The sequence below is a fragment of the Perognathus longimembris genome, chromosome 28, assembly GCF_023159225.1.
Source record: "Perognathus longimembris pacificus isolate PPM17 chromosome 28, ASM2315922v1, whole genome shotgun sequence".
NCBI classification, from domain to species: domain Eukaryota; kingdom Metazoa; phylum Chordata; class Mammalia; order Rodentia; family Heteromyidae; genus Perognathus; species Perognathus longimembris.
In genome coordinates this window covers 16,783,925-16,808,445 of record NC_063188.1, presented here as the reverse complement: position 1 = coordinate 16,808,445, position 24,521 = coordinate 16,783,925, and the positions used below count along the sequence as shown (strand labels likewise).

Below are 24,521 nucleotides of genomic sequence, written 5' to 3'. Positions count from 1 at the left end.
CTGTGGAAATAGCATCACTTCCTAGAGGGAAATAAGGGGGGAGTGAAAGCTAGAATGAACACAAACACAATCAAGGAAGATGTATCACTACAGCCAGAATATACTTAGAGCAATTAGGTCCTCAAATCGACCAGCTCATTTGTTAAGATAACATAGGCTTAAATGGTTGAGCATTTTGGACCCCAAGCGGTCAGGAATCTGCACTCAAATGGTACTTGCCAAAAGGCCCAGATCCTGCAAAACGGTGACTACAATCTAGTGAAGGCGGCTTGTGACAAAGTGTATTCATTCTGAGAAGTCAAGAGTGTACTGCTCTAAGAGGCATCCTTCAGTTCCTAAGGAATTAGCTGCAAATTTGCCTAGAGTGTAAGCACCTTTGCCCAGGACAATATCCAGGAAAGCAAATGGCCCATTACATCAGCTGTAAACAGCTTCTGAGACTGTGCTACAGAAGCCAGCAGCTCACTGTTGCCTAGATTTCTCTTTTGTCCATGCCTCCATTGTTCCACAGTAGATAATGGCAGTGCTGATGGTGGGAGGGTAGTTGGAGTAAGACTTCCATTTTGGACAAATAATATTTACTAATGGCTGGAGACCCATGACAGAACTTGTATGGGAAAGCCTATGGTGCTTAACTTAGAGCTCATATGTAAATTAAAGGAAGGTAAGTACTTTAAGATCTATCCTGGAAAGAGGGCCAGCTCATTTTAGTTTGCTCATGACTTCCCTGGTTTTAACACTGGCAGTCTCAAGACCCAGTAAAATTCCTCTGTCTCAGATGAACTAGGACAGAAGATCATCCTGCTTGCCAAGAGGGAACCTCTACATGGAGTCACAGTGAGACAGCAAATGAGGGATAAACTTCCTTAGAGTGATAAGTAATTCACCATGAACCCTCAGTCCCCAAGCATTTCCAGTTTAGGCCCCCACATACCTTATTATCAAGACGGTGCAAGTAGGAACAGATATATTCAATGCTTGCTCCAAATGGGTGAACATGGAGGAAGGTGGAGATAATTCCTATGGCGACAATATTGTACAGATTATACTCGAGCATGCCATTATTTGAGATTCCACTATTATGTAAACAAATGCATATGAATAAATGTGCATAAATACAATACAAATATACTGGACAGTATAAGTTTACATACACTGTACTCATTTAATTGTCCAAATCACCACATGATCTGCGGAATGGCCATATCCCTTTTACAGAAGAGGACATGGAGGCACAGAAAGGTTAAGTAAAGGGCTGGGAATATGGCCTAGCGGTAGAGTGCTTGCCTCGCAGGCAAGAAGCCCTGGGATCGATTCCTCAGCACCACATACATAGAAAACGGCCAGAGGTGGCGCTGTGGCCCATGTGGTAGAGTGCTAGCCTTAAGCAAAAGAAGCCAGGGACAGTGCTCAGGCCTTGAGTTCAAGACCCAGGACTGGCCAAAAAAAAAAAAAAAAAAAGAAAAAGGTTAAGTTGCTCATGATCACAAGCTGGCAAATGGTAGGGCTGACATTTCAACTCAGTAGCTCTTTTTAAAAAAATTATCTTTAATTAGTTGTACAAAGAAGTTGCCATTTAACAAAAACAGTTTATGCATACAATGTATCTTGATCAATGCCACTCCTTTCAACATTCTCCCCCATCTCTCCCCTGTCCATCCCTTCCCTCAATTGCATTCTTCTCTGCATTCTCCCATCTTCTCTTCTTTGTTTGTCTAGTCCTTTCCCCTTGACTCCACCCATCCCTTTTGAGCATTTTCTTTTTGATAAAGTCTGATTTTGCCTTTCTTGGGAATTACATTATTTGAGAGCTCCTATGAATCTACCATATTTCAGTTAATATATTTGTATACACTTGCATACTATCCAACATATTTACTTATGAGTCTCTAAGCTAAATCTAGCTTCCACAAGTAAGAAGAAATATTCATCCTTTGTCTCTCTGGACCTGACTTATTTCAGTTAGCAATTTTTTCCCATGTCTTCCCATTTCTTTACAAATGGTACAATACCATTGTTTCTAGCAGATGAGTTAAATTCCATTGTTTCTGTGGCTTTTAGTCATCAAATGTGCTGCCTCTCAGTATACTTTACCACATGCAGAAAATCTGCCATTAGAGAAATCACATCCGTCATTTGTAATGGCCATGAACCGTGTGAATTCTGGAATTTTATGATAAATTTATATTGTACTGGGTTTCTATAGTTTCTTTGAATGAACTTCAAATTAAACCACAGCATCTTAGGCATTCACAATATCTTGTTAAACGTACAAGTCAGACACTTTCCCTGATTAACCTAGTGTCTCTCACAAAGACTATCTGCTGATTGCATTTGGGATTTATTTTGCAAGTAGTTCCATAAAGAAAAGCCAAACATTTCATTCATGGGTCACCCAAGTGGCCACTACTAGCATTCTGTGCTTAGAGCCTCAGATGTCGTCATGTAATAACAATTCTTTCTTTACATACTCCAGGAATGCTTGTGCTTTGGCCTCAGTCTAACTCTGGGAGTAATTGGCAGCTGCAACAACTGCTTTGATTGTTCTGACCACTAGGACAATTGTTGTAATACTATCTGCTCATGCAACAACTAGAAAAATGTCTCCTTTATTTCTGGTGCTGGGGTTTGAACTTAAAGCCTTGTACTTGCTCAGCAGGCACCTTACCACTTGAAGAGCACTAGCTCTATTTGCTTTAGTTATTTTTCAGGTATGTGCTTATCTTTGCTTTTCTTTTTTTGCTTGGGTCTGCCTAGATTTTTCCATTTATACAAGCCTTTGTAGCTGGGATGACAGGTGTGTACTTGTAAGTCAAGCTTTTTGACTTTGGCAGTACTGAAGTTTGAACTAATAATGTTGCTTTTGTTAGGCAGGTGCTCTGACACTTGAGCCACACATCCAGAATTTTTGGCCTTTTGTTAGGTTTTCAAATTAGATCTTATTTTTTTAACCTAGTCTGGTCTAGCTAGACATCATTCCTTCCATTTGTGCTTCCTGTATAGCCGGGGTGACAAATAGGTGACATTGTGTCCATCTTTTATTAGTTGGAGGGTCTAACTTTGAACCATGAACCTCCCAATCTCCAATGAGTAATAGTTGGGATGACAGGAATCCACTACTGCACCTTCCCTAAAACATTTTGAATTAATTTATTTCCACAAGATCTTTGGTTTATCTGATAGATTTAGAAGTGAGTTTACTCAAGACTGACATTTCAATAAAAGTGAAATTTGATTTAGTTATAAACTATAACCTTTTTTTGTCCAATTAAGTGACTGGCAAGAAAAGGAAAAATTTAAATTGTAGCTTGGAATTCAGACTGTTCTTTGTGCGAATCTTTCAAATGTTAGATGGCAAAAGAGTGGGCTGGGAGTCGCCAGGAAGAACTGATGGTGGGGCTCAAAATTTGTTCAAAAAGGATGCTATTACTTCTAGAATTATTGTTAAATGACTAAGTTGAATTTCTAAACACTGTTGCAAGCTGAAAAACGAAGTCTAAAGAAAACAGTCCATATTCAAAGACATTCTAGATGTCACAACTAACAAATGGCAAGGAATAAACCCATAGGTTTCAAACACTAAGCATTTTTGTGACTTCAAATTCAATGAACTGATCCTACAAAAAAGACTTTTCTTTCTCTTTGTTGGCCCAGTATTATGTTCTTTAAAAAAACAAAATAAACATTTTAAGAACCTTTTCTTTTTCTAGGGCTCTTCATTTTTAGAAGCTGCCCTCTCTCTCCAATTTTTCTCTGACAGATCTCCTTGTTGCCACACTAATTTGCCACAAACTCTGATTGGAAAACATTAAAAGTTGTCTCTTACAGAAGAAACACTATTGAATTATTGGTGAGAATATTAACTAGTACAATCATTCCTATGAATTATTGGTGAGAATATTAACTAGTACAATCATTCCTATGACCCAGCCATACCACTCCTGGGCATCTACCCAGAACATAAGTCAGGATATGGTAAAGGTACTTCTTGCACATCTACGTTCATTACTGCACTATTTACAATAGTCAAGTTATGGAAACAGTCCAGATGCCCTACAATAGATGAGTAGATTAAAAAATGGGGTGCACATACACAATGGAATTTTATTAATCCATTAGAAAGAGTAATATGTCATTTTCAGGGAAATGGATGGACCTAGAACGAATCATGCTATGTGAGATATGCCAAGCTCAGAGAGACAAATGGTGCATGTTTAGTCATATGTGGAAACTAGCTCTAAAATATAACTGGACATGATAACTCATACAGGACTCTAATCATTCACACACAAACAGACTAAAGGAAGACATTCTTAGGGGAAGTACCCAAAGGTGTAACACCTCTGAATATCTAAAAATACTGTTTATTAAAATGAGTCCAGGAAATGGAAATATGGCTTTGTTGTTATTGTTGTTAGTTCTTTGGGGGGGGCACAAGGAGGGCAAAGGAATGAATTGAGGAAAGGTGAACAAAAGCAATCACGGTATTCAATACACACTATGTTAAAATGAACTATGCAATTTGTGGGCAGTGATGGGGGGGACTGGGGAAAAATGAAGGGATAGGTGACATTGTCCAAGAAGAATTGTACTCCTCACCTGACTTATGAAATGATAACCACTCTGTACACTCTGTACAATATTCTTTTTCTTGAAAATTCAGTAGCAGATCCTCCTGTGAATTTCACTTTTTTTGAGTGAGAGTCTTGCTATAAGGCCAAACTTGGCCTAAAATTCTCCATCCTCAGCTTCCAGAGTACAGGGGTGACAGTTGCTTACAAGCCATGGTTGTTTGTAAGCACCTTTATTTATGTAGCAAAGTCTCAACTCTGAGTATAACATCTATTACAAAAAGAGGCAAATATATCTTAGAACTATGCAGAAGCCAGCCAGGGTGGAGGACTTGTGAGACTGGAGGAGGGCCACTTATATGGCTCAGCTTTTTAGAAGGCAGCCAATGATTCCCCAGCACCACATATATAGAAAACGGCCAGAGGGGGCGCTGTGGCTCAAGTGGCAGAGTGCTAGCCTTGAGCAAAAAGAAGCCAGGGACAGTGCTCACTCAAGTCCTGAGTCCAAGGCCCAGGACTGGCAAAACAAGAAAAAAAAAAAAAGAAAAAAGAAGGCAGCCGATTAACCAGCTCCTTTGTAAATAATTAAATGTATTGAATCTCAATCAGACATTGTTCTCCAAATAGAATGTAGCATCAATATGCCCGTGGAAATAGCACTGTAAATGTAAAATGGGTACTATTTACTAAGGGCTTACTATGAGCCAATTATAGTAAATACTTGTTATTGCTCTTTGAGGTAGGTAATGCTCTTATTATGTCCATTTTGTAGATGGACGAACTGAAGGTCAGAAAATAAATTGTGGGGTAAAGATGGGAAGGAAGGGTTGCTTAACTTGTTAAACCGCTTGCGCAATCTTGCCTTTCTGAGTGAATTTTTATATAGTGAGAATAATTCCAACAATTACTACCATAGATAGCCTCCAGTCATTTGTCAATATGATGCAGTAACAAAGTAAATCTTCAGTCTTTGTTCTACTTCCTAAGCACACAACTCTGATAACCTTTTGGGATTTTCTGGGTGGGGTATCATTTTATTTTATTTTACTTTTTTTTTGTTTTACTGATGTTTGAACTCAGGTCCTTGTACTTGTTATGCAGGTACTTGGGCCATTGTCTAGCCATTTTTGCTTTGGGTTAGTTTTCAGACAGGGCCTAATTTTTTTTGCCTAGGTTGGCCTGGGAACTGCAATCAACCTATCTCTGCCTCCTACCTAGCTAGGATTGCAGATGTTTACTACCACAGTTCAAGGTCCTGTTAACATTTTTCCTGGGCTAGCATGAACTATAATCCTCTTGATCTTTGCCTCCTGAGTAGCTAGGATTATAGGCACAAGGTACTGTGCCTGGCCTTTTAAAAATCAGAGACAAGGAACCTTCAAGATCTGGACCTGGTTGTAAGTGATTCAGTCAATGGGAACGTGCCTTTGAGGGGGATATTGAGACTCTAGACATGCCCTTTTTGCATCCTGGGCATGAGGTGAATAGTTTTTCCACACCTAGGCACCATGATGTGTTTGTTGTTTCATCACAGGCTTGAAATCAATGAGGCCAACCAAACACAAGCTGAAATCTCTAAAATTGTGAACCAAAATGAGCCTTTTTATTTTTATTTATTTTTGTCAGTTGTGGGGCTTGCACTCAGGGCCTTGGGTGTTGTCCCTGATAATGCTCCACCACTTTGAGTCTCAGCTCCACTTCTGGTTTTCTGGTGGTTAACTGGCAGTAAGTGTTTCTTACCCAGGCTGGCTTTGATCTGCAATCTTCAGATCTCAGCCTCCTGAGTAGCTAGGATTAAAGATGTGAGTCACTGGTGCCTGGCTTGCCTTTTCTCTTTATAAGTTGATTTGCTTTGGTATTTGTTATTATAAAGGAAAGCTCATCAACATATTGGGGGAATCTGATGTTTGAGCCTAAAAATATTCTCACATCTCCTCATATATCCAGATTGGTGATACTGAGCCCTGTAACATGTAGAGTAATGAAGTTAACTTCCATTGTAGGATCAGAATTGAACTGAATTAAACTGAATTGTAGGATTACCAGTTGATGTGTTGGAAAGCTGGAAAAAAGAGTTGGAAAAGGCACTAACATATTTGGTGTCAGTAAGTACAAAATACCTTTTATTTGTTATGAGACTGATGAAGGTTCAGCTAGCAGCATGAAAAATCTGGAGAGGCATACACTTGCTTCCAGAGGCTCAGTAGCCTAAATACTGAATATAAAGTGAGCTCAGATATCCTTATATAGACATTAAAATCAATCTACAAGATGAGTTGTGGTGGCTCATGCCATCTGAGCTACTCAGGAGGTTGAAATCTGAGGACTGTGGTTCAAAGCCAGCCCAGGCAGGAAAGTTTGTGAGACTCTTACCTCTATCTACAGAGACAAACAGAAGTAGACCTGTGGCTTAAGTGGTAGAATGTTAGCCTTGAGCACAGCTGCCAAGCCCTGAGTTCAAGCTCTAGGGCCAGCGCACGCGCGCGCGCACACACACACGCGCGCGCGCACACACACACACACAAAATCTATAATGTGCTGATTCCCTCTTAGGATATACTTACATTGACACATTTAACATAGTAGTAAATCTACTTCGTCTGATCCAATCACAGTCAGGACTCTGGGTTCTTAATGTCAAACATCATAAGTGCTTGGCAAGTACTTGTTAATCTTAGGAAGTCCCCTCCCCTCTTCCTCTGTATCCTATGAATTGTATGTGTACTGGCTTCCTTACCCACTAGCAGTGCTTCACGTTCAGATTTGATAGGACTGCCATTCATCGTCTTCTCAAGAGGGTAGTCATTTTCCTGGTTTGATGCACACAGTCTAGAAGCACAGTTTTCCTGTGGGGATAACATGCTTCCTACATCAGTTCACCTTATTTGGAAAATGAGTTGGCTTCAATGAACTGTATAACAAGTAACTAATTTTTCAAATGAGATCTCATTGTGTTGCCTAGGCTCATCTTGAACTGTTAGACACAGATATCCTCCCATCTTGTCTTCCTGAATAACCTAGAATATAGGCATATGCCAATTCACCCAGCAATAGACTCATAAAAGTATGACAGTATAATAAAAGCAACATTGTATACTTTGGAATACTGAATGGGAAAGAAAACAGTATGGATTACAAACGTACCACAGATAATCCAAAATATCTTTAAATGGTTTCAAAACAAAAGAAAAATGTAAACATTTATTTTCAAGAGTGTTTTTCTTCATCCTACTTGACTCTATATAAGTAAACCAGACTCAACACTTATTATTTATTAGATGCCAGCAAATGGTATACATGCATTATCTCCATCAGACAGAAGAGGAACATAAGGCTAGGATAAATAGGGAAAGTTTGCTAAAATTACATTGCTAAGAAGTATTAGAGCCAACGTTTCATACCAGGTTATTCAGTGTTAAGAGGATTATTTTTTTTGTCTTTTTTGAAATTTTATGTCCACACTTTGATATGGTTGAGTGCCATGCCTGAATGGAGAATCTGTAATATAGCCAATCCACTCACAGGCACTTAACTGTTGGCTTGGGAACTAAAAATTAATGCCGATCTCTATTAACTAGAGAACTTTCCCCTTTCTTTTCTTTGTTAAGGACATGATCAGTTAGGGTATGCCTGACTTTATGGTAAGAAATGACCATGACCAAAAATATCATGAGTCAAATGATATTTTCTCTGTTGTTATTTTTTTCCCTTCTGTCAGTATACCAAGTAGGTTTTATTTTATAATAGATCTTCAAGTGAAACTGATGCCCAGGAACAAGACTGAAAAACAAAATGCCTGCATACCATTCATGGATCTTCCTTTCTGTTTTTAGGCTATGAGAACATCTTTTCTGTATTAGATATGTGAAAGAGGAGGCTTCAGAAGAAGAAATGAAAGGAATCACTGTTTGTCTTACTGTTGTAAAAGAAAATGCTGGGGAAGTACTCCTTGTGGGGCAGATCATGGCTGACTCAGATGCTTCATCACTTCTTTCCTTCCACAAGCCCTCAGCAGGGACAGAATTCCTTCCATTTTCTTTATAGATATCTTCAAAGCTTCCCAGACGCTGTCTCTGAATGAAATAAATGGTCTATGCTGTGAGACATGTGGTATTGTGCATTTTTATACATTTCCTGGCTTCAGTCAAAGGGAAACCCTGTCTTGATGACCTAGTCAATCTTTGGCTTTGAAAATTAAACCCAGACAGTAACCATTATGCCAAGTTTGATTTAAACTACTGGTTCATGTCTAAGCCAAAGGCTACACATCTGCCTCCAATCCCTTCAAAACATTACATGATACAGTAAGCCATTTCTTAGCTGTGAGAGTTTAACTAGTTGGGGTTGCTTTAAGATGTTAAGATTTCCTGTGAAGGTTTAGCCATCTTGCACAGAACTGTGTTCTAAATGAAATGATATTGAAAGGAGTTTATTACCTTAAATTTTACTAGTAGATTCAAAGAGCCAATTCTTTCCACCAGTAAGACAGATAAAATGTGTTTCTCTGTTACATTGCTAAACACTAAGAATAACTCACACTGGGGCTTACTGTCAAGAATCCTCCCTCTCCCAAATCCACAAAAAGATCACTCCTCACCATTACTTACTGCTTACATTCTGAAATATTTTTTTTTCTTTAGTCTAATGTGATGGCCTAAGGTGATGTGTTTCCTAATCTGTGTCAGGTTGAAATATTTGGTCACAAAACAGCATTCCACAGATCAGTTTATAATGACCTGTCATGAATTTTTCTAAGAGCAGCTTTATTTAAAACAACAGGAAAACATCCTGACTCATTGTTTTCTTTTTATCAGATAGATGTCTTGCCTGAATATATCATGTTACTTCATGAAATATTCAGTTACAGAATGAGAAAATTATTTGGCAAAATATGGCAAGTTTCATCTATGCCATGTGACCTTTTGTTTCTTTAAATGAAATTCTTTGCAAAGCAGAAAGCTGCTTAGAGTAAAAATGACCTAAAGTTAATTTGTGTTGTCAATTCTAAGCATAATGCCATTAGTACAACCCCATGTCTATCTAGAGTCTTCTGGCTATACATTCTGTTTTATGTGGGATGTGAAAGAGAGCTATTATGTAGCAGGTTGGGGACAATTTAGAATCTCTGACAGTATGAGGAAAGTCTTGATGAGTAGGATAGTTTTGACACTTTCCAATTAAATGCTTGATAAATGAATTTCTCTGGGATTGTGCTCATTTCTTTAATAGCACCCACAAAACTAGAAAGTGAGCTGGTTTTGTGATGTGGAAGAATTAAAAGCATATTGCAAATGGCCTCCAGAAGAAAACATTTTCAATCACTTATTTCAACTACACTAAGGTTGCCAATTCCTAATGGCACTCTGGAGATTGTCACTGTGTTAGCAAACACACACAGGGTCTGTATACACTGCAACTTCCTTAGCTAAGCACAGACAAGACTGAGTAAGAGCTCCTGCAGAAGTGTATCATTGCTGAATCTCAGACTCTTGCTTGAAGCAACTAATCTTTCCTTTTTCTCTGAGACCTTATAAGCAAGTAGTTCTTGTCAATAAGCTTTCCTTCCTCGGAGAATAAGTTCAGAGTAATATTTAGGTATAGAGGAGATTGGAGATATATGAAAATGAGACTGCACATACCTTAAATAGATTGGGTACCTGACTCACAGTTGTGATGAAGTAAATTCATTCAGATGTTAGTATGCTGTCTAAGAGGTCCTCACTGGTGGTTCTTATTGAAGCAGGCTTTTGCTTAATAAAGCCCCACCTTCCCTTTCCTGTCCCTATTATCTACCCTCAGAATACTGTGTCTCTGTTTCTTTCCAACATTTCCTTTATTTTTGTGTTGGCTATTACTCTTACCTGTGATGACTCATGATCACACTAGATGGAGTGTCTGCAAAGAAATGTCAGTGTTCTAGCTGCATATGTATTTCTTCCTTTCAATTAAAGGTACTCTGTATCACATGAGTTTTCTGTGTTGCTATCTGCTTGATAAGATGAATCAGGGAAGGGTTGTGCCCTCTGGTCTTCCAAGACTGAAGAACTTAAGGGGTAGACTAACATTTTATCTATTGAAAAATATATTACACAGACCCTTTTAAAAGTATCTAAACATCCATACCTCAAAGTAGATTTTTCAATAAAACAATTACCCAGAAAAGGGGATTTTTAACATCCAATCATAAATATTTCACATTGATTTCTACTGCAGAAACTGCCAGAGAATTTTCATTGTCACTGAAAAGGGGGGGAAAGATAAGGGAAAAAGTTAGTACAGGACTCATGTACCTTTTCTTTAAGACTTTCCAACATTTTTTCCACCTGTAACTTGTCATCTTTGATTTTTTCAAGTTCAGCTTCTTTCTTTTTGTATTCCTCCTGAACTTTGAGTAGATGCTACGGGAAAGCGAAAAAGAAAATCAAGTCACTAATTTAGAAACTATATTTCACTTTCAGTTTCTGAGTGAGGTTACCTCTCAGGCAGAATTGCTTCAATTTCTCCTAGCACACATGATCATTTTTCGAGGCAAGCACTCTACCACTAGGCCATATTCTCAGCCCTGTTTTCCTATGCAAAAAAAGTATCTTAGGAAATCAAGATAATTTTCACCTTATCTGGCTCGTTTATTTTTGAAGTCAATTATATTTTAGAAAAGAATTAATTTATCTAGTCACTTAACTTCTCTATTCTGGCTGGGGGGTAAGGCTGAGGTTCAGTTAAAGGACATTAATTAAATAATTATCAATAGACATGAACCTAATGTTGTAAAGCATTCTGGAAAATAGCCAATTGCCAAGGCCAAGTCAATTTTGGTGGACAAAGGAGTAATGAATCCAAATTTCACATATGTCAGTTTCCACATCAGTAAGAAAGAGTCTGAATTATCATTAATAATTACAACAAATACTATTTATTGAATGCCTAATACATGGTAAGTATTAGGCTTAAGATTTTACATATAAAATATTTAGAGAGGTTAGGATATTTCCTTCAGCCCATTCAGATAGGAAATGGCAGAATCGACTTAAAACCATGCCAAGTCAACTCCAGAGTTCTTGCTCTTAATTACCATCTTTTGAAACAAAACAGAAGAAATCTTGTTTTTCTTACAAGGCTATTTTTCCAATAAAAGTGATCAAAATGAATGAAAATATTTTGGGAGATACCAACCTAATTCTCAACTGAGATCTTTCAAGTAGAAAAAGGTTCATCATTTTTAAATTGCTTTTATGTGGCATAGCTGACCTTATGTGCAATGGTTTTGAAATTAATGTAAGAAGAGAGACACTATAAGAGTGTTTCCAAACATTTACATCTCAAAATCTTGCAAAAGGCCATTGGCATGACTAAATAACACTATCACGTACATTGTAAAAGTGCTTTGAAGTCTTGCTAAGGACACACATTTGGTAGAAAGATCTCTGGTATAACTTGCGTGTTCTAATTAAACCGTGATGACAATAAAAAGAAGGTACACATTACTTCACACTTTTTGCTAACAGGAAAGGTGAAATATTAATGTGGTATTACTTGTCACATAGGAAGACAATGATGGCAGAAGAAATAACACAGGGATGCTATTGCTCATAATTTGTAATTTCCAGCAATTAGTTTTGTCCTAGATAATCCCAAAGTACAGAGTTAAAAAATATTGCACATTTTCACTTGCAAGGACAAGGAAAGTGGTGCTAAGCATGGTAGATGACAATTTCCTTAGTACTGCTTCTTTACTATAGTAAAAACAGGTGTTGTAGGCTCAGTACGGTAGTAGTGACACCAAACTACTAGATACTGAGTGCCTATTCCATGACATATCTAAATGCAAATGCATTTGGAAGCACTTTACTTTTTATACTAGGAATTATGTGCATGCAAACTCATTTGCATGATTGTGAGAACTAAATAACAGAAACTGGCATTGTGAATCCAAAGCACTGATATTGACAAACCCATAATGTCCAAACTTTTTTCCCAAGTCAAGACTAGAGTTCTTGCTGTGTGCCAGTGGCTCATACCTATAATCCTAACTACTCAGGAGGGTGAGATCTGGTTATACTTCGAAGCCAGCCCAGGTAGGAAAGGTCTGTGAGACTATAATCTCCAATTTACCAGAAAAACGCAGGAAGTGAGGGCTGGGGATATGGCCTAGTGGCAAGAGTGCTTGCCTCATACATGAGGCCCTAGGTTTGATTCCCCAGCACCACATACACAGAAAATGGCCAGAAGTGGCACTGTGGCTCAAGTGGCAGAGTGCTAGCCTTGAGCAAGAAGAAGCCAGGGACAGTGCTCAGGCCCTGAGTCCAAGCCCCAGGACTGGCCAAAACAAACAAACAAACAAACAAACAAACAAACAAAACGCAGGAAGTGGAGTTGTAGCTCAAGTGGTAGAGCACTAATCTTAAGAACAAAACTTCAGCGACAGCACTCAGATTCTGAGTTCAAGCTCCAGGATCAGTACAAATGAAAAGAGTAGGATTTTTGCTATTTCTTCTAAAAGGGCATACTGTTTGTAATTCTGTCACTTACATACTTATTTCATCAGCACTTTCTCTTATCTAAATAATTGAAGTTTTTTCATAAATACCTCAAAGCCCTATTTAGATTCCAAAATAAGTGCCTCTTGAAGCATAAAGAAAATTAGATTGTGTTTAGTAATGTAATGTTATATTCCTCACTACTCATGCTTTGTAAATTGGTGATTTTGGTGAGGCATTGTTACATATGCCTGTAACCATAGTTACATAGGAGGTAGAGATAGGAAGATCACAGTCTGAGAACAGCTTCGGGAAAAGTTAGTGAGACTTTTGGCATGATAAGGTGCTGGCTGAAAAAAAATGTGAAACTCTATCTGAAAACAAGCTAAAAGTAAAAGGATTAGTTAGGGGGGTATAGTTCAAGTGGTAAACCTATGCCTGGTAATCCATTCATGTCTCTGTTATGAATCCAAGTATTTTATTAACTATAGTACATACTCTTTTCCTCAGCCATGATACATAGCATATGATATAAAGAATAACAATAGGTTTATTATATTTGCTCACAGGGGACATTTTGCAAGTGAAGAACTGATGCTATTCTTCTCAAAAGTCTTGAAAATCTTGTACAAAAATGGCAGTACCTGTTGCATTCCTTGTAGTGCTTGTTGCAGGAGTTTTAGCTGCTGTTCCTTGTTTGGGTCATCTTCTCGGTGGGCTTTGCCTTGTTCTTGCTTGAGGAGTTCTACCTCATTTCGATAGGCATCAAGTTGCCAACGGAGACTGTCATTTTCTTCCTTCAGAGCCTCTGCTTGCGAAACTAATGCTAAATAATCAAAGGAAAATGTTAAACTGTATGTCCATTTTCCTTTGTGGTTCACCTATTTTGAAAGCTTGATATTTTAAGTTAACGTATGCAAAACGCTTCTTGGTATGTTAAGTCTGATTTGTTCATGGAGACAAGAGCGAAAAGCACCCATACCCATTTATAAGTGAGCCAGGAATCATGGTTCATATTCTTTGTCCTAAATACAATTAAGATATTTTCAACTAGCATTACTTTATTTGAAATGCTGTAAACAATTAACTGTCTTCTAGCACACTGATAAAGATGCATTGCATTCAGAAACTTCTTTGCTAAGTAGCAACTACACAAAGATAAAAAATAAAAATAAACAATAAAATATGAGACAACGTGCCTCAAATCAATCATCTGCCTACAAAGTACCTTTGTTAAATCATGTTTTTAAATAATATAGCATTGACTACCCTTACAGAAGAAAAACTAAATGCACGAGCTAAGACCTAAGATTTTTACTTCTTTGTCCAGTGTGTCCGGAGCTTACAAGTCTCTACTCTGTCTTAACTGCAGGGATAAAGCTGGACAGACTGAAAAACTAACAACTCTTCTTACTTATATTCATCAAAGAAGTGAAGTTATATACCAAACTGCTTCCCTCTAAAAATTGGGGACATAGAGAATATAGGCAAACCACAACATCCAGAGCCAGAACACAGAAGTAGGAGCCTCCATGGGAACCAGAGCTAAAGTAGAAAAACTTCAAAGTACAATTGACAAATTGTGGGAGGCTCAGTATAGGTAAGTCTGTGAGTAAAAAACTCTGAGCAGGGAGGACTTTTGTGAGTTTTACCTCCAGGAGCTCTACCAGATCCTTATAGTGAATATCAGAAAACCTCTTTTCTGCTTCTGGCAGGAGAGGGGAAAGGAAGAACAATTTGAAGTTTGAAACAGGAGAACATATTATTGCTCTTAATAAGTCCTACCCTTAGGATAAGCCTTACCTTCTGGGATTTTAAAAGTGCCTAACTGACCTGGCTGGAGGGAAATACTCCATTGTAGCTCCCTCCAGCCATTCTGTCCTATCTAAAGAGAGGGGAACAATAAACTTTACAACTTGGGGGGGAACTGGGGAAGGGAAAGTGGGAGAAAATGAGTAGGGGTAATAACAGTGTTCAAAAAAATGTACCATTACCTTACTTATATTATTATAACCCCACTGTTCAGCACCTTTTCAATAAATTTATTAAAGAAACCACAACTGAGATTACAGTCCAGGGCACAGGCTTAACTGAAGACTGAGAGTAAATCATAGATCTAGAGGATGCTTTCTTTCTTCCCACACAAATGAAGGGAGTTTAACGAATGCCTGTTCTGGTTATTTGTTTTATTTGGTATAGTCTCACTATGTAACCCAGATTTCTTTGTCTTAGCTTCCTGACTGCTTGGGTTACAAGCGAGTACTACCACATCCTGCTCTCATGTCTGGATTGTAACAATAATGTATAAGGAATACTAAATGGTCAAAAACCAGTTTGAAGATACAGAGACTTATTGGTACAGATTCAGATGTTGTGAAGATGTTGGAATAATCTGAGAGCTTTTTAAGTATATAATCCAAAATGTAATGAGGTATTAATGGAAAAAGTAGGTAGCACGTAAGAATTGATGAATAATATTAGTAGGAAGCTGGATATTCTAAAAGAATAAACAAGGAAATACTAAAGATAAAATACTGTAACAACAAGGAAGAATGCCTTTGATAAGCTATCAGTAGACTGGATATGGCTGAGGAAAGAATCTCTGAACTTGAAGCTATAATTAAAAACTTTGAATACTGAAAATCCATCTCAAACAGTTTGGGCTTCTACCAAAACTGTGTAGCTTATGAATAGCAGAAATTTATTACAGCTCTAGAACCTAGAGATGTCCAAGATCAGTACATTAGCAGTTTTAGTGTCTAGGAAAAATCTACTTCCTGATTCATACATGGTATCTTCTAGCAGTTTCTCACATCAGTCAGAAACAAGAGAGCTCTCTGAGACCTTTTGCCTAAGGACACTAACTCTATGTACATCCCCCCAAACCCCATCTCCTAACACTACCACATTAGTGATTAGGTTTCAGCATATGAATTTTTGGAGTGTAGTAGAAACATATTGGCAATAAAAAAGCAGAGGGACGAAAGATCAAATGGAAAAATAACAGAATACCCAGGAGCTATGGAATAATCACACAAAAGGTATAAAACATGTACTGGGAAGATCAGAAGGAGAAAATAGAAGAAATAATTGAAACAATAATGACTGAGAATTTTCCCCAAATTAGTGTCAAATATCAGACTAGATAGCCAGGAATCCCACAGAACATCCAGCAAGACAAACACCCCCAAATTGACACCTAGGCTGATAATACTCAAACTTTAGCAAGTCAAAGCAAAGAGAAAATCTTGAGTGAAGCCAAAGGAAAACATCTTATCTATAGAGGAGTGAATAGAAGTATTACCTATGACTGCATAGGAGCTATATAAAATAAGATTGGGGAAAAATATTTAAAGATTTAAGGGGAAAAATCCTATCAATCTAGAAACAGCCTTCAAAAATAAAATAAAGAAAAATAAAGATATTTCTAGATAAAAACTGGGAGAATTCTTTGCCAGTAAACCTGCCTTACAAGAAATGTTAAAAGAAGTTGTTTACAGAAAGGGAAAATGATATAGGCCAGAAGTTTAGCTCTACATAAAAAGTAAGAGAATTTAAAAGATGAGCTGGTAAAAGTATGTTATAGCATACAATTACTTAAAATAGCAACAGCAATAGTACATGCAATTAGGTGCGATCTTATATTTGCGAAATGGCAAAAATGACACAGGTATGGGAGAGAAGAACTGGGACTACTCTGTTATTATAAAGTACTTTTACTACCCATGCAGTGGTACAGTGTTATTTGAAAGTGGATGTGGAATACTTGCAAATGTAGTGTAAACTCCAAGGCAGCCACCAAAACCATATAAAAATAAACATAATTTATATGTCAATAAAGAGGAAAATATAAAATACTTAAACTACATAAATCAGAAGAAGCATGAAAGACAAAACAGGAACAAAGAGCAAAGATAAGAAAAAGAAAAAGCAGTAAATATTGTATATATTTACACAATTACATCAATAATTACCTTAAATGCATTAATTAAAAGGCGGAGATTATCAGAGTGGATAATAAATAAGACCAACTACATGGCTCATAATGAGTATAATTTAAATATAAGAACCCATATAGATAAAGATATAACATTTTAATACCAATGAAAATAAACTAGGAATAGCTATATTAACTTCTGACAGAGTTGATTTCAGAGCAAGGAAAGTTATCTGGGATAAAGACAGGCATTGCATAATGTTAAAGGGGTCAGTACACAAAGAAGATATAACAACCTTATGTGAAAGAAGCTGAAATAGTGTCAAAATAAGCAAAGCACAATTACTAGAACTTCAAGGAGACATAGACGAATCCACTAACACTTGTAATAAACAGACAGATGCAGGAAGCAGAAAATCAGTAAGGACATAGTTGAACTCAACAGCCCTATCAATCAATTGGATTAAAGTGACACCTCTAACAGGTCCACTGTGATGAAGCTTTAGACAATTCTTGATGGATTTCACGTTCTTTGTGCTTTTGAGATGTCTCTTAGGCCTAGCTGCTAAATGTTCCCCGAGACAGCATGCCCTAAAATAGTTTTGATTTTACTCTGGAGAAGATTCTCGGTGTCGATGCAGTGACAAAAATTGTTGGAAGATAAAAATAAAGGTCCTATGAAAAACAAAACAAAACAAATGACATCTGTAGACTCACCCAAAAACAGCAAATTACACATTCTAAAAGCCACATGGAAGTTTTACTGAGAAAGATCACATTCTGGATCATGAGATACATCATATTTTTAAGTAGGAATCACAAAATGCATTTATTCAGACCACAATGGAATTAAAGTTGAAATTAACCAATCTCCAAACACTTGGCCATTGAACAGCTTACTTCCAAATAATACATGAGTCAAAGAAGTAATCCCAGGAGAAATAAAAGACGTATTTTGAAGTAAATTAAAATGAAACTATGACTTACACAAATCTGTGGGATATGTAGCTAAGATAGTGCATAGAGGGCAATTTGAACACTAAATATGTATGTTAGATGTGAGAAAATATCTAAAATCAGTTCCCTAAACTTCTTACCTTAGGAAACCAGAAAGGAAAAAATCAAATCAAACCATACATTTATTAGTAAGCAGTTTGGTAGTATATTACAGCAGTTTGGCAGTATCTTATAACACTAAGCATTCTTTTCTCATGCAACCTGGAAACTCATGCTTCTTGACATTTACAGAAATGAAATATAATGTGAACCTGAAGATCATACATGTCTGTTTATAGAACCTTTTATTTATAATTGCCAAAACTTGGTATCAACATAAATGTCCTTCAGTAGGTGAATGGATAAATAAATTGTGATGCATCTAGACAGTGGAATACTACTCAATATTAAAAACAGGTGAGTTGTTTATCCAGGACAAGGAATGAGGTTAACTTCAAATACATAATACTAAGTGAATGAAGCTAATGTGAAAATGTTGCATAGTAGATGTTTGGAATTACAAAGTGTTCTGGAAAAAGCAATATTGTGAAGACAGCACAAGGATTAGTGATTGGCAGTGGCTAATGGGAAGGGTAAAACGAACAGGAAGAACAAAGGATTTTGAGGCAGTGAAACTATTTTGCATGATACTACCTTGGAAAATACATATCATTATACATTTATCAAGGCTATATAATGTAAAGCTGTAAGAATGAACCCTGTAGACTACAAATTGAGTAATAATGAGGTGTCAATGCAGATCCATTGACTAAAACAAATGCACCAGTCTGGTAGAAAAGGTTGATAGTAGACAAGACCTCCTCGGTAGGGACAAGGATTATATAGGAAGACTGATTTCTGTTCAATTTTTCTGTGAATGGAAAACTGCTCTAAAAAATAAAAATTGAAAGCCGGGCACCTATGGTTCACACTTATAATCTCACTATTCAGAAGGCTGAGATCTGAGGATCATGGTTCAAAGCTAGCCCCAGCAAGAACTTCTGTGAGACTCTCCAATTATCCACCAAAAAAAGCCAGAAGTGGAGCTGTGGCTCTAGTAGTAGAGTGCTAGCCTTGAATACAAAGGAGCCCAGGGACAGCACCCAGGGCTATAGTTCAAGCCCCATGACTGGCAGGAAAAAAAAAAGGAAAAGAAAATTGACAATAAAAATTAAAACAGTTGGGAAAACCTAGTTTAATTATGAGTTGGGGTACATTTTCAAGGTCAGAAATTATAAAAATTGATGTGCCAATATTCCAACAAATTATTTTTTATGAATTTGACAAACACTTGTAGAGTACCTTCTACATTCCAGGCCTATGACTATGGTAAAAATTATGTGATTCCACTAATCTCTATTGTTTGCACATTATATTGATGGAAACATTCATAGTTGTTCCTTATTTATGGTGCTAGGGATTGAACTCAGGCTTTAGCACATGTTAAGCAAGTGATATACCACCTCCAACTCACCTTTTTGATGACTAACAGAACACAAAGCCCAGAAAAAGGAATATCATCAAGGTGGATCAAAATTACAAATTTATACATTAAATGTATGAGGTTTAAAGGCAACTTGTCAAAGATTTGGATTTTCTCAGCTATCTATGGGGAGACACTTCAAGTATAAGAAATTAAAGAAAAGTAATGGAAATCTAATGGTTGAAATAATTATTAATATATGGCAGAAGAACTCAGATTTCAGAGGGCTGTCTGGGAAGCCAACCACCGTGTAACAGAGTGCAAGGCCCTGTATGTCTGAAAAGGTGATGAATGAAGTTTGGAGAGTGAAGCAGAATACACAATGGAAACCCAGGGAATTATGGATGCTAGGAATATGGAGGATCTGTCTATGAAAGCTGCAGACAATCTGCAGAACAGGCTAGGAAAGAGGATCCGTGGGATGAAAAAGGCAAGCAAGGCCATATGGTTGGGGCTCTTCATACCCTTAAGTGATAACATCCTGGTATCATGTACCTTGGATGGCTAACATGGATCTATAGGATTCAGTATTTGCCCTTGCTTTGGTTTGATCCCTCCTTTCCATGCACTCATTCCTCTCTTTTGGAATGCCATTGTATATTGTATCTCTGTAATTTTCTTTTTCATTTTTTTCAGGGGTTCACATCTAAGAGTTTGCCTTGAATCTTAGAAGAGAATTTGTACTTAGCCTTTTGAATGATGCAATAACTGTTGCATATAGTCACTTTTGAAGATGGACTGAATGCAATTTGAATTATGAGATACATATCAGGCTTTTTAGGGATAAAGGATAGACGCAGTGGTTTAAGATCTGTTTTAGGTGGAAAATTGACAAAAGGTGAACTTGTGATGGTTAATTTCAATGTCAATTTCATTGGATTAAGAAGTACCTGGATTAATAAAGCCCACATCATAGATATTTGTGAATCCAGAACAGATTAATGAAGTGAGGAAGAGCAATCCTGAATGTAGGGAACCCACAGGCTGAGTGCCAGGATGAAATAAAAGGGGAAAAGAAAAAGGCTCACGGTGTAAACATTCTTTTTTTTGTCTCGGATTCCTGTCTGCCTTAATGGAAGTTTCTCAGCCACACCCTCCTCATCATAATGAGATGAATCCCCTGAAACTGAGTAAATACAAACCTTTAATCCCTTAAAATGGTGGAAGAAGAGTTTCATAACTGGATTTAATTAATTTATTGTTTTGTGGTAGTAATAGGCGTTGAACTTAGGGCCTGTGTACTGTGGCTTATTTTGCTCAAAGGTGGCTCTTTATCACTTGAGATACAGCTCCATTTCTAGCTTTTTGGTAGTAAATTTGACATAAAGTCTCAGAGACTTCCCTCTGGGCTAGTTTTGAACCTTGATGTTCACATCTCAGCTTCCGGAGTAGCTACGGTTTATAGATGTGATCCACCAATGCCTGGCTCCTAAGTGGATTATGAAGACAAGTTTCAGCACCCTGTACATGAGGAATGGGAAGAAGTTCTGTTTACATATAGAAGAAATATATAGAAGATTATGGGGGGAATAAACATTCCCTATTCTTACAGGGAAGTTGCCTTTAGGGAAGAAAAGTGTTTAACCCAATGTCATGAAACTAAAGGTTTTCCTAAATATATTAGATGTAGATATAGGCTATTGTGATCAGCTTGTCTATGCGAACCAGAGAGTGGTAATATAATATAGACGGTTCAAACATATTCTAGTAGTGTTGAGACATTCTTAGGGTCCACATGTGTTTTTCATGGGTGGCCATGTAACTGTCCGGCATATAGCAGTTTTCAATATCAAATTTTAGTCTCAAAAATTACATAAACCTATTGACATGAAACATTTATATTTTTAATTTTTTTCCTTGCCCTAGGGTTTGAACTAAGGACCTGGATGCTATCACTGAGCTTTTTTTTAGCTCAAGGCTATATCTACCATTTCAACCAAAGCTCCAATTCAAGCTTTTTTTTAGTAGTTAATTGGAGACAAAAGTCTCATGGACATTCCTGCCCAGGCTGGTTTTGAACTGGGATCCTCGGTTCTCAGGCCCCTGAGAAGCCAGGATTATAGGCATGAGCCACTGGTTCCCAGCTATGTTTTTTATTACTTATTTTAATCTATGTTATATTTAAAAAATTTAAATCTTTGAAAAGAAAGCCATTGCACAGAGATTTGGACTCCAGATATCACCTACTCCTGCGATCATCCAGTGGCTAAGACACTTTTCAGCAGACAGGCAGTGCTCCTAGAAATCACAAACTAAGCAAGATGTTGCATGTGAAGATGATTGTCTATACAAAACTGAACAACTGTCTGTATGACAAACAGGAAGAGATATTTGGATTGCTTGCTGGACAGCATCTTGAGTTGGAGGAGTTCTGCTGACTGGCATACAGTTATTCTGTAAATCAAGTTATTCTTATAGATGGGTAATTATTCAGTTCTCTTTGGTTTGTATGTTTCTCCTTTTGCAGTTCACATGGCCTTATACAACACAGTAGTAAATAATTGTCCTCCTTTTTTCCCCTTGTACTGTATTCATGTTCTATGTGTCCCACGGAGACACATGGATGACAAAAGGGCAACGATGTAGAAGAATGGTTAGAGGCATATTCACTACTTTAAATGTGAAAATCTTTTCCCTCAGAGAAAATGAGAAGAGACTGCTTCTATTCTTCCTGGGGGGAGAAGGCGTACTGATGAGCAGGATGGATACCTGCAGCCAGTGGGAGCAGATAATAATCTTCTCAGTTTCTACCTGTCACTAAGCAAAAAAAAGTGATGATCACTTATAATGCTACTGAAGGGACCTTTCCTACGAAACATATTTCCCATTCTGAAAATGAAGGTTTTTGTCATTTTAATGAGGATACCAAGTCTTTCCTTTCACAGACTTAATATTAATTGGGCACATTTCTGAAGTTGGAGTCCTTTGTACAGTACCAGAACATTGAACAAGTTCAATATTACCTTTTAATAATACATTTGAGTAGGTGAATCTATTGGTCCTGACACTAAAGAGCATGGTATAGTGAATGTATTCATAGTCTGCCATCATTAGTTCTTGGCTACTCCTTTCTGACTATTTCCTATATAGAAAAATTTGGTTTTTATGGCAATTGCTTCTCAGATCTAAATGCTGTCAGTTCATCAGGCAATATGCAAGTATGAAGGCAGCTGTGATTGCCTCCTTCTAGAGAAGCTGGTATGAGCAAAATAGCAGACATGTAGCTATATGACAAAAGATAAAAAAGGATTTTGTACCATCAACAAATTTAATGTCTTAAATGGTGAAAACAAACAAAAATATTAGAAGTAAATTCAAGGAATTGGCCACTCTTACAAAGATGTATTATAGAAGATGCTAAAAATGTTATAAAATTACAGAAGGCAACATTCTTCTCAAGGCCCAGAAAAATAGTTGGAGCCTCAGCAATGTGCAAAGGGAGAAAGAAAAACAAAGAACAAAGAGTAGAAGAACTAAAGAGAGGGAGATGATAGTATACAATGCATTGGGTTGGCTGAAAGCTGGCTTAGGCAAAATCTCAAGTGGATTCTCTGACCTCCCAAAGCCTTGATTTCTTTTTCTAATGGCAATCGCTCTAATACAGTGGGGCTTGTGCCAGCATGTACCACTCCCAGGATCTTATGGTTTACATCTGAGAATTCTAATTTCCCCTTTCAAATCCAGAATTCTCTTTTGATAATTATCTTACTGCTCCTCATCACCCCCATGACTATTCTCTTCCCTTGCTGGAATTTGTAATTTCTTGTTTACCGGCTAAATAGATTTTACCACAAACTCCTCAGCACTTTATATTCCTTTAGTTTCCGGAAAGACCTCTCATAGAAAATTGAGTCAAGTGATCATGTCAAGTCCTAATTCATGATCACTTGACTCAATTTTCTATGCTTATTTTTCTGGATCTCAGAGAATTCTTACAAGTAGTTGTAGAGTGAGGCTGCTAGATTAACACAGATGCATCTTGGCCCGTGCAGATAGGTCTCTAAATCTCACTGATTTCTTCCTTTCATACTCTGCATAGCATTTACTCCAGATCTAGTCCTCTTTCAGTGGCCTCATTTCCAAGTAATTTCTTCAATCAACAGGTAACCAATCTCTTATGATATGAAACAGCCTGGGCTACATATATACATGCAACTGCCCCCTATTATTACAGAGGAAGAGGGTTATTCCCTTTACAAAATAAACTATTTAAATTTGGATCATCATTCCTTCTGTTCCCACCCAGGATTTTTTTTTATTTATTGTAAAGATGATGTATAAAGGGGGTACAGTTACATACTTAAGGTAGTGAATACATTTCTTGTCATACTTGTTACCCCCTTCCTCATTTTTCTCCTGCCTTCCCTTCCCCCATTCTGCCCCCCCCCCCCGCTTTCATCATTTTTTAAAACCTTCCCGTTGAGGGACATCGTCATTCTAGTCTACAATGCTTATAAACTCTATGAATATTAACCATTAAAACAATTCCTTCTAGGTCATCACCCAGGATTTTTATTTTCATAATTACCCAATAAGTAGTCTTTCATTTTCTAGCATTTTCAGCTTCACACTGTTCATGGCTTCCTACCCTTTAGGGAACAACAAGAAACAACAAATGCTCCATATTCCATCATTTGAGAGGAAAAGGCAGGGAAACAGAAAATTCTAGGCCAGTTTGAGTTACCTACAATTATCCATCTCAAAACAACCCAACTAACCCTCTTTCCCCTACATAAACAAGCATACAAACAACAACAAAAAGCAACTTTTACCTTGTCAATTCTAGTTGCCATTTACAATACATATATTTGGGCTGGGGATATAGCTCAGTGCTAGACTGGCATGCACAAGGCCCTGGGTTCAATCTCTAACACTGAAATACTATTCTACTCATACTATCTACATTTCCTACTGCTTAGTACTCAACTTTTTGCCTGAGGTCTTTGTCGACTTCCTTATTAATTGTATTCTGACCCCTACGTCTAGATTTCTAGGTCTGTCTCTCTTAACTTTGTCTTCTTTGTAACAACAGAGTTCTAAGTCCTGAACTCTGGGCC

At 37.4% G+C, this 24,521-nt stretch overlaps 1 protein-coding gene across 10 annotated transcripts in view; it reads right to left on the bottom strand.

Annotated features, from left to right (window-relative positions):
* The window catches only part of Enox2 (ecto-NOX disulfide-thiol exchanger 2), a 293,814-nt gene that overhangs the window by 3,096 nt on the left and 266,197 nt on the right, over positions 1 to 24,521 (bottom strand). For all 10 annotated transcript variants that reach the window (XR_007209419.1, XM_048336778.1, XM_048336775.1 and 7 more), the window contains 5 exons: positions 13,693 to 13,874; positions 10,862 to 10,969; positions 8,489 to 8,644; positions 7,309 to 7,417; positions 935 to 1,020 (listed from right to left, as the gene is read on the bottom strand). Coding sequence is in view for 9 of the 10 variants with exons in the window: in XM_048336778.1 (XP_048192735.1) it covers positions 935 to 1,020; positions 7,309 to 7,417; positions 8,489 to 8,644; positions 10,862 to 10,969; positions 13,693 to 13,874 (641 nt within the window). In the remaining variant the exon portion in view is untranslated. The remainder of the gene's footprint in view (positions 1 to 934; positions 1,021 to 7,308; positions 7,418 to 8,488; positions 8,645 to 10,861; positions 10,970 to 13,692; positions 13,875 to 24,521) is intronic.